Raw genomic sequence first — 10,604 nt, 5'->3', positions numbered from 1 at the left:
CATTGTTCTGTTTCGAGTAAACAAGCCAACTTCTCTTGACTTTCTCTCCATTTGAGAGCGTTTTGAAATGCAGGCTACTATGAAACGCCCTGCCATCTAGTCCCTTTGGAAAATTAAAATCTGATGGGACTCTAAATGGACCTCTTCGTACGATCTCAACACGATCCGCATCTAAAATCCGTAATGGCCAGAGAGCAGGATCAGTTGGAGAGGGCAAACCCGTTTCTACCTTGTCACCTTCTGACGGACTCTCAGTGACAGGACTTTCAGAGGTGGTGGTTATCTGCTGTGTATCTGTGGTGGTTGAGGGTGGTTGATCAGGGCTTAGTACTGTTGCGGGGTGTACAGACCTGCTTGCTGGCTGGGGTTGATTGGGTGAACTTGTCGATGGTTCTTCCTCATCTGTGTCCTCTTCTTGGCCTCGTGCTCCCGCTTGAACGTATTTCAGCATTGACCCTGCATTAATTTAGAAATACGAAGAAAAAAGATCAGTATAGAAAGAGACAAAATATTCAAATAAAGAATCTTATACCAAAAAAGAAAATAAAGATTTAAAACTGAAAGCATGCAACCAAGGAGCTCTCCCCCTTTATTACTTATATATCAACTATTTGATCAATCTTATCTAATCTAATATAAAAACATTATAGAATGAGTTGCAATATTGTACACAATTTAATAATAATGTTTGCTTTATATCATTCATAATGGATATTTTATATTTATATCTTAACAACAGGAATAAAAGGAATAAAAGCAAAATGATACACCTTACACAAGACTATTAAACTCTACATTTAATTGAATACAATATGGTTAGGAGGGCATTTTGTTTACTACAAAACGTTTTTCTATTTCACCGACAGATGTCGTCCATGCCTTTGCATGATATAAATGCAATCAAAACGCCAGTTAATTTAGTCATGTATCTTCTGTCACTCTCAGATATAGCTAAGCTAGCTGTAGCAGTAGCTACAGGCTTCACATTATCACGAACCCTTTTCTGTCCCATTGCACATAGAACACCTAACCTTATTTATGTGAGACTGTAGCCTATTTTGCTGAATTCTACCGAATGACAATCCTAAAGATGGCCGTGGGTTTATTATGCATTGGCATTGCAAACTCCAAAATAAAATATACTTTCTCAAATGCTATGTAAACTTTTCTAAATGCCTGGCTAAACACTATTAATTTCACGCCACACAGTGATAAATGGTCTGAAGCCAGAATTGTTAGCCTACCTAGTGCAATGACTGCTAACTGTTACTGAGAAAGTATTGGCCACCGTCACGTCAAAATAAACCATAAACTGTCTACTATTCAATATCTAAAGTAAAGTAACGGCTAACTGGCATCAGTTACTTGCAAAATGCAGTTATAATTTTTAACAGCAAAATCTCAATTTAGCTTGCGCCTAAGTTATAACACATATTTGAGTTTGCTAACATTAGCAATAACGTCAGCTAGTTCAAGGTGTATGCATAGGCTAAGCTTTACACTAGCTGCACATATTTCCCGTATTTAAGAAAGATTAAACGTGGACACTTACCTGCAAGTGATGCACGGGCATCATCTCGCTGTTTCCTCTTTTTTCTTTTTTCTGCTCCTGACTCCTGTTGCCTTTTCATTTCCAAAAATGTCGAGTAATCCAAAAGACCACTGACAGCAAGGGCACCCACAGGGCGCTTGGGACGCAGATTGTGCAGATTGTGTTTTCGTTTGTGTTTGTGTGAGTGGGGAGGGGAGGGGGGAGGGGAGAGGGGGGCACCATCGGTACCTTTGAGTAGTATGCCTAAAAAGTGCCTCATATTTCTATAGTCTACTGAAATAATTTCGGCCTTATAATTATTATGACGATTTTTCATTAGGCTATTTTTGGTGGTGCCCCCTCGACACTTGGTGCCCTACGCACAGCGCGTAATGCGCGTTATGGGAGCGGCGGCACTGTCTACAGACCATTCTTTTTTCTTTCTTTTCTAAGTTGTCAAATGGTCATTGAAGCGGAGGGGCCGGGTGAAACTCTCGGAAGTTATTTTACAACAAAAGCACTAAAATATGTATGCTAAAATACACTTGCATTGAAGCACTACAGTATCCGGTTGAAGGAACGATGATAATATTATAACCAAGGGGCAACGAGGTGAAGTTAGGCTGGTTCATTGCGATCACTACAAAAACAGCTAAGACATACACTGAGCCAAGAAAACAAATGTTATTGAGGGCTGTACATCTAATAAACCACTAAGCGCCGTATGGCTGTGTCTAAAATGTACAACACTGTTAGGAGATTAAAATGAAACAATTCTGGACTGCGGTCAACTCAGCCGTCTCTCGCGTTTGCTTGGTCAAATCAGTCTTCATTTTCCCCCCTGCTATATTTAATGAGTGATACAAATATTTGTTATTTTCACATTAGTTCATAATGAAATTGATTCTGTTTCACTTTGTAGTATTAAGCCTACCACCAACAATACATTAAGTAGGCTACTGTGTATTTTTTTTGAAGAAGTACTCAAAGTCCCCTCCTGAATACAAGAATGCATGTTTTCTGCTATTTTTAATAAGCGTTAAGGTTTTATGAAACTGTACACCAGAATGTCCTGATATTATCTGTATACATTTTCCTTTAAAGAATTACTTTCTTATAAAATGTATTCGCACATTTGTGATAGTGACAGATATTTTCCCATCATGCTTTGCGGCACCGTGACATCAGGTCAGCTGATCCCTGCTACACCAAGGAGAAAGATGTCGCTGACAAACTGCCGAAGGATGGAGGCTGTATTATCCGTGGCTTTTGCCTTCTGTTTCCTTGTCACAAGCGGTAAGAAACATGCGACGAAACACAGTCACGATCCCAATCTTTTAGGATGGGGTTTTTCTTCTTAAATATAACATAATAGCGTCATGTCTCCACCGAGTTTGCAAATGGCAACCTAGCTTCGTTAGCATCACCGTTTAGCTTTCTAATAAAACCTAAGGCTAGGTGTAACACTGTCATGGTAATACATGGGAATGTGGGAAATAATATTGTTATACATTTAAAATTGGATTATCTTATACGATTGAGCTTTCAACAAGGGGGTTTAAATACATCTCATCGTGTTAGCTCGTTGCTAACGCATTAGCAAAGCATTGAGGATAAGGATGTGTGGTTGGTGCTTTACAAATAATTGCTGATCATGTTGAATATACAAATGTATACATTCATCTGCTTCCACTTTGCTGCCGGTTAGTAATTCACACAAGGCTATGGTGTCATGTGACCGGCTGTGAACTGCTAGTTCCTCTTTAACGTTCATCACAGGTTCTCTGTCACGAGTTAATGCTTCTGTCCACGGAGCTGGAGTGTCAGTGTGTTGAATTTACCCTGACCTGTGAAGTCTGGTAGAGAAAACTGCTGTTTGCTGTAATGTGCATTTAACATGGCAGAGTTAATTATAACACTACACTGACACAAGGGACTTGGCTTCTCATTTAAAAGGGCCTGCTGTCTTATATCGCAAAACAGCAGACGACCTTACATACATATTTTATCGTCATTTTTCAAGTTTAAACACTTCAACTAACAATTATTCTCATGATCAATTACTGTGCCTCGTATTGTCAAAGTAACTTGATTAAACGTTTTAAAATGTTAAATTCCTTTTTCTCAAAGTCCATGGTAATGTCTTTCAAAATGTGTTTTGTCATTACAACATTACAAAAGCCAAAGATATTCTGTTTAACAAGATGCTAATAAGACGAAAAGCTGGGAATGTCTATTTTTGAGACAAAAAAACAAACACATTTCTGCATGAAAAACTACTCTTGACAACACTAAACTATTGGAATCCATTCAAGACACACGTTGATTTATTATATTATACCTAGGTGTATTTAGTGAGAAGGCCTATAGTCAATTTCAATGATATATTGCACAACTATAAACGTTGGACTTCGATGAGGAAATAAGGTGGTAATAGCAGTACTGCATATTTCATCATTTAGAGGAACCAGTATTTTTTTATGTCTGACTGAAACCATGTATCTCTAAAAATTAGTTGAAATTAAACATTTAGGTAGGTAGGCAGAAACACTTGTCATTATTATTCCCTATATAATAAAACATCTATAGTTTACTCCATATTTAGGAGGAAACGTAGATTTCAGACACAATTGAAAATGTAAACTCTGTTTAGCTTAGAAAATGTTTTCTTCCTGTGTATATTTTACTGTCACTTAATTCTTCAATTTTCCACATATTTTACTGGGATTGACAGTCCTCTTATTTTTTTTACAGGTGTACATGGTGATCGTTTAACGGTGCTGCAGTCTCCAGACTTTGTGTCCTTCCAGAAAGGAGACTGGCCTGTCTCTGGAGAGAAGATCCCTGACCTGGTGGCTTTAACCATGGGCTTCTCTGTTCAAGAGGTGCTTTATCGTCTAAGTATTTTTTAAAAATAAGTAGCTTAAGGAGCTATGGTATATACTATTGAAAATAATGTATGCAATGCCAAAACCCATAGTGAGGTAATACCAAATTCTGCAGACGCACCTTTCCTTCTTTATGTCTTTCAGTCTGTCTAGCAGTTCGAACCTAACTTCAAAAGTCTGGGTTGTTTTTTCAGCTAAAAGGCTCCAGCAGTTCTTTATATACCATCTGCAGACATACACACTTAAATTCTAGCTGGTAAACAATAGAGGAGTTAGCAGCCAAAGGGCCTGGTATTACCCTCAGGGGTTGATGGAGACCAAATGTTTTTCGACAAGTTGTTTTTGTTGCCACCCAAGGGGTTAGAACAGTCAGTTTACTGCATGTGTAAGCTTGTGATTATGCTGAGCTCCCCTTAACAATGTGTGTTCATTTTTACAGGATCTGGCCTGGCCTGGCCTTAAGGCTGGTCCGTTGTTCCAGCGTCCCCGGGCTAACGTCTTGGTGGTGGTGAGAGGAGTCGGTAGCCTGGACATGCCTAAGAGTGTGGCCTCCTACCCCTTAGAGAACGTGAGTCACACTGGACTGTGGAGTTATTGTTAGCACATCAGATATAATATATTTTGCCATATATAGTATGCAATGTCATTTGGCTTAGTGAGTCAGGGGTTCTTCTTTTTTTGTTCTTGCAGCCGGTTCCCTTCACCTTGGACAGTGTTGCAGAGACAGTGCACTCTCTGTTTGCAGAGGACACCCCTGTAGTGCTGCAGCTGGCCCCCAGTGAGGAGGTAATGAAAATATACTGAGACTGTACAGGGAATACTCACCATGTGTGCAATCACTCATGTGTTTGATTTTGAAATGTGTTTGTTGTCTCTCACAGAGGTTGTATATGCTGGGCAAAGCCAATGCTGTGTTCGAGGACCTGCCAGTGACCCTGCAGCAGATCCGTGCCCGTCTTTCCCAGGACGGCTCTGTGCTGGCCTCCCTGCCGCTCAACTCCCTCAGCCGAAATGCAGAGGTGAGTTTTAACTGGAATATTACTATCCTTTTAATTGACTAAATTCCTGTTTCCAATTACAATAACTGAAACAACATAAAGTGACTAGATTTACCAGATTTTTAACTATGTTCGTCTCACTGGAAGTCTATTGTTTATACTTACCTCTTAACTGTTTTTTCGTTCTAGGCTGATTTGCTCTTCCTGTCTGAAGTCCAAGTCCTGCACGATATCACTGCTCTGGTAAGTGGTCCGATTTTGCTAAAATCAGCCTAACCTTTTTAAGAACACTCTTGGATTTTGGCTGAGATGTCTTTTGTCTTTTAAATTGTTTCTAGCTGCAGAGACACAGACACTTGGCAAAGGACCACTCTCCTGACCTGTACTCTCTGGAGCTGTCCGGCCTGGAGGAGCTCAGCAGGGTCTACGGCCAGGACTCTTCTCAGTACCGTGACGCCACCGCCATCCTCGGCGCTGTTCTGCAGAAAGTAAGGAGATGGTCTAAATTGGCCTTAATAATCTAATATCCTTTTTTTAAATTTAACAAATGTGTATATAATAATACTCTTTTTCATTGTAGTTTGGAGAGGATGTGTATAGTCTCTATGGCAACAGCACTGTGGTGGAGGTGGTTACAGTGAAGACCTTTGAGGCTCCTTTGACCAGGAAGTCCCGTTCAATCCTGGAATCCAAACAGATTGTAAGTTTGTTTGCACATCGAAAACTTCACGCTATAATCTAAATTCAAACAAGGTTTATTGCAGGGCTGTTGTATATGAATGCATTAGTTCTACTTAATAAACTGGCAGCTGTTTGTATGTTTATGGTGTTTTGGTATTATGCCATGTGTGCTTTTTTCATTTTAAGAAATCTGAAACTGAATCTCTTGATCTGGTTTCATGGTCTTGATTTTATACAAACATAAGTTACATAATCAATGTCATGGGTTAGGGACACTTGAAGGAATAGGGCCAGACATTTTTAACAAAATGAGGTTCACTTCGGGCTTTTGCTGCTATGAAAAGGTAAAAATGTGTACTGTGAAAAAGACGAGACAGCAGTAGTCTCTTACTCTCAGGAATAGGATGTAAAGTACTGTACATGTGTCTCTTGTTGAGGTGATGTTATCAATCGGGTGAAATATGACACCAAAAAAATAAATAATCCTGATTAGTATTTACAGTAGGATTGCCGTTAACGTTCTAGTCCATGCTTCTTGGTTTTTATGACTTAGGTCTGGAAACTAGGAATGCTTTGATCAGCCACTCCATAAAAAGGCTAAGGGAAATGGGGGTCAGATGGTGGGAGGTGATGCCTAATAGTCTTATTAATAGATCTTAGTACATCCTGTTGCGTACTCAATGTTTGCAAAGTGAAGCAGATGAAAAGGTTGGAGGTTTGTTATTAAATAATACTTTTCTGGATGTATTTTTTTTATAGAGCAACCCCGGCAGCCCTTACAACCTGGCCTACAAGTACAACTTCCAGTATGCTGTGGTCTTCAACATTGTGCTGTGGCTGATGATCGCTCTGGCTCTCGCCGTCATCGTCACTGCTTACAACCTGTGGAACATGGACCCAGGATATGACAGCATCATCTACAGGATGACCAACCAGAAGATCAGGATGGATTAAGTCCTGAGCATCAGCACTCCTTCTGTCCTCTTAAATCCCTCCAGTGAATGTTTGTCTTTTTGTGAGGTCTCATTTAGTGAAAAGAAACGTGACAGCTTGATGGGAGGAACGGCGTAATATGGGGTCACCTCTTCGTTCTTACATTTGCCTACATAAATAAATCCTCCTACACTGGTGTATACACTGAAAAAATGCACCTTTCCTCCCTTCAACCTCAGCTCATATCATTCCTTCTTTGACCCCTCACTAACTATGTTTTGTTTGTTTCCCTGGTGATTGCAACTTTATTTTTTATTGTAAAAAAATAGTGTAATGAAATGAAAGAATGTGTCTGTGTGAACTTGTTGTGGTTGTTTTGCTGTGTAAAGCTGTTTTAAGTTAAATGAAATCTATGTGTATATATTGAAGATACAAAGGAAACCGTATGAGAATCTGTTGTACTCTTATTGTGAAAAAGATTTGCGCAGTGTTTATTCCAGGTAGGTTTCACCCTGCTTTACATGAATAGTTAATTATGATGGTTGTTAGGATTGGCCAAGAATAATTTAAGCTCTGTCAATTGCAATAAAATGCCTGACAATAAATTATTACATGGATTACCCTGAGTTATGTTTCATTTAAATTGCGGTGTGTAATTTCATTTATTCAAGGCAAATAATTGAAACGAAGGTACACGGTACGTCTGTTTTCCGTGAAATAGCCAGAAAATGACGGACCTGTATAATAAAGTGTTACCAAGAATCTTTAAAATACATTAAACAAAACCTACTGTCAACTTTTCAACCAGGAAGATTACCTGCCCTGTTGGATAATCTAAAACCTCTCTTGTAAGGATATGTCTCATGTTCTTCCTATTATGCTATTGTGTAACAGCTAAGCCAATCAGAAATGCGCGTACTGGCTATAAGCCCCTCCTCTGTCATTATCAATGGAATGTAATTGGCTGAGCGCTTTTGTAACAGCTCATGTTGGATAACAGAATATTGGAGGTTGCAGAAAGCTTGTACTCGCAACGGAAAAGGTTACATTTTAGGTTATACCGAGTAGGTACAAACAAAGGAAAGAACCATGGTCTGACTGATAATAAAAGGTAGGATTTGTTTATCGTTTTTTCCTCTTTTCCCCCCTGTATTCAAACTGTATGACCGCGCCCACGACGAGAAGAGAGAGTGGTGTTCATACTCTATCTATCTATCTATCTATCTATCTATCTATCTATCTATCTATCTATCTATCTATCTATCTATCTATCTATATACATTTATCACATTTCACAGGTAAATATTTATATGTGTTATATTTACTGATATAAGAGGTATTTATTATTATTTTTTAAATGTTTCTGAATACTACTTCTACCTAATGTAGTATTCCTAATGGTCCTGTAAGGTGTATGTGCTATTTTTCTACCTTTTGACAGTTCTTTTATTGTTTTTCTACACATCGCAGCTAGCATCTACGTGGTGAGGAAGATCCGGGCCTCCATTGATGCTGGAGAGCACCAGGAACAGCCCATCACAACACCATGTAGTGCTATTGGTAAGATAATGACAACAACCACTGCCAAAACTTCTGCAAAGGAAACAGAAGGAACTAGAAAATAATGAACACTATGTGTAAATAAACTGACAACTGTTGGTCTCTTCATATCAAGCATATACATCTATTTGCACAACAGTCAGCTCACTGTTTATTCTTCAGATGTTTGTTGTTGACTGTGCCCCATGTTACTGAATGTGTCAGTCCTTGTGTTCTATCAACATGCTCAGACATAATTTAGTTTTCTTTGACATACCATTATGTCATAAAACCTATCCATGATATTAGGGGTATTATAGGAGTATTATGCTGTATAAGTAACTGAATAATATTGTTGTTTCTTTTCTACTTAGCTGGACATGAGTCAGTAAGAGCCCCACTGCGGCTGCTCTGATTCCAGCACCTGATCAAGGTGTTGGTGGAACAGCATGCTTGATGACGTCCTCAGAGACGGCGGTGCAAAAATCTGGCTCTTCCTGACGTTAAAGCTCTTGCTGGACACTGGAGATGCGGTCACTGCAGTGGATTTTGGCATTACAGTAAAACAGGATAATGGATTATTCCATATTGTAATGGCAGAACCGTATACATTTCCATGGTAAACCGTAATGGACTGCTATCCAGTGTCTATGCTGTACTCAGTGGTCAATATGGAGCTAATGACACAAATCCAAGCTTTTTTCACAGCACATTTTGTCTTACTATATGAAAAAAACAGGTGCAACTAATAACAATGACTCTTTTCCATTTTTGGGCTAACTCACAATACAGGCACCTGAATGCAATCCAAACTGTATGTTATTAGTACTTGGTAAGTCATCATGTTCTCTGTGAGAAAAGTCTGTATACTGCAGTTTTTGAAGGCTAACTCACCAACCTCTCCCCAGGGGCTGAGCAGGCCTGATGTTTTTTCTGCTGTTACAACAAATAAATAAATGATCATTTAAAAAAAGTTGCTACAGTTGCTGTTTGTACTCTTGCAAAAGGTTATCGTTATTAGGCTTAGTATACAGTGTAAAGACAAGAAATTAAACCTTAATTCAATTTGAACTTGACTGATAAAGAAATGCACAGGTGTAATAAAAGAATGATGGAAAAAGCATGTATAAAAAATATTAAAGGGCTTTCACTGAATTAAACTATTGACGTGGTATTTCTACGACGTGAAGACATTTAGGGTTTAGCCCTGTTGAGATGTTCATTATTACTGTATGTACTCAGTTCTATGTAATGCTGTATATATGTTTATGCCACTAGATGGCGATATGGTACAGACTATAAAAGGGTGAACTGAGCTATGCTAGTTCAGTGTGCGTAGTAGATGGTGAAGCTCTGACCGTGAGTATGATGCGTCAGAGCAGCCTGGAATAAATAAGCCAAAGGCTAAAGATAATTCATTCTCCGTCTCCTTTTCTAAGAATGCAACGTTAGCTGTGCGACAGTGCACTACAGCTCAACAGGTTATGGGCCCAGGAGTCATTCGGAAGAGAAGTTTGGTCAGTTAGAAAGTCGCAACGAACCGCGTGCTAACAGGCAGCTAGCTAAGGAGAAGAGCAAGCTAGCAAGATGGAACAACGAGGGACGAGCAGATTGCCTCGACCGACGTTCGACGGAGATGAGACTAAGTATGAGATATGGGAAACCAAAATGTTGGGATATTTCCATTTAAACGGACTAAAGAACACTGTTCTGAGAGAACCGAGGTTAGAAGCCGAAATAGCAGCAGATACAAAGAAAAATGCTGACGCATATGCAGAGTTAATTTTACTGCTAGATGACAAAAGCCTCTCGTTAGTTATGAGGGATGCGCCCAACAATGGAAGAAGAGCTTTGAAGATATTGAGAGAGTATTATGCAGGGAGGGGAAAGCCCCGTATAATCAACTTGTACACCACGTTGACATCGCTTCAGAAGGCAAACCATGAAAGTATAATGGACTATATCATCAGAGCAGAAACCGCCATTACCGCGCTGCGGAACGCGGGAGAAACGTTAGGAGACGGCCTGCTGGTG

The 10,604-nt window shown here is 39.4% G+C and overlaps 1 protein-coding gene and 1 long non-coding RNA gene across 3 annotated transcripts; both read left to right on the top strand.

Moving 5' to 3' along the window:
• The first annotated feature begins 2,696 nt into the window (after positions 1-2,696).
• atp6ap2 (ATPase H+ transporting accessory protein 2) lies at positions 2,697-7,649 on the top strand. 2 transcript variants are annotated; one of them, XM_063888502.1, is made up of 9 exons: positions 2,697-2,827; positions 4,286-4,416; positions 4,859-4,987; positions 5,110-5,205; positions 5,301-5,438; positions 5,607-5,660; positions 5,756-5,905; positions 5,998-6,117; positions 6,858-7,649. In XM_063888502.1, the coding sequence occupies exons 1-9, from the start codon at positions 2,752-2,754 to the stop codon at positions 7,050-7,052; spliced, it is 1,089 nt and encodes a 362-aa protein (XP_063744572.1). In that variant the 5' UTR covers positions 2,697-2,751; the 3' UTR covers positions 7,053-7,649. The 2 variants fall into 2 exon arrangements, with proteins under 2 accessions (XP_063744572.1, XP_063744573.1); XM_063888503.1 differs by lacking the exon at positions 2,697-2,827 and adding an exon at positions 3,428-4,225 and having other exon boundaries at positions 4,270-4,416.
• Positions 7,650-7,987: 338 nt separating this feature from the next.
• On the top strand, positions 7,988-9,984 carry LOC134867495 (uncharacterized). Its single transcript, XR_010166144.1, has 3 exons — positions 7,988-8,142; positions 8,502-8,591; positions 8,945-9,984. It is a non-coding gene; the product is annotated as an uncharacterized LOC134867495 (long non-coding RNA).
• Positions 9,985-10,604: the final 620 nt, after the last annotated feature.

Source organism: Eleginops maclovinus, chromosome 7 (genome assembly GCF_036324505.1).
Source record: "Eleginops maclovinus isolate JMC-PN-2008 ecotype Puerto Natales chromosome 7, JC_Emac_rtc_rv5, whole genome shotgun sequence".
Taxonomy (NCBI): domain Eukaryota; kingdom Metazoa; phylum Chordata; class Actinopteri; order Perciformes; family Eleginopidae; genus Eleginops; species Eleginops maclovinus.
Note: the sequence above shows the minus strand (reverse complement) of the source record. Positions and strands in the feature narration are given on the sequence as shown.

Coding starts and splice junctions, on each gene's coding strand:
- atp6ap2 (XM_063888502.1), top strand. CDS start 2,752: ATGTCGCTGACAAACTGCCGAAGGATGGAGGCTGTATTATCCGTGGCT. Junction 4,988..5,109: donor CCTCCTACCCCTTAGAGAAC/GTGAGTCACACT, acceptor TTGTTCTTGCAG/CCGGTTCCCTTCACCTTGGA. Junction 5,439..5,606: donor CCCTCAGCCGAAATGCAGAG/GTGAGTTTTAAC, acceptor TTTTCGTTCTAG/GCTGATTTGCTCTTCCTGTC.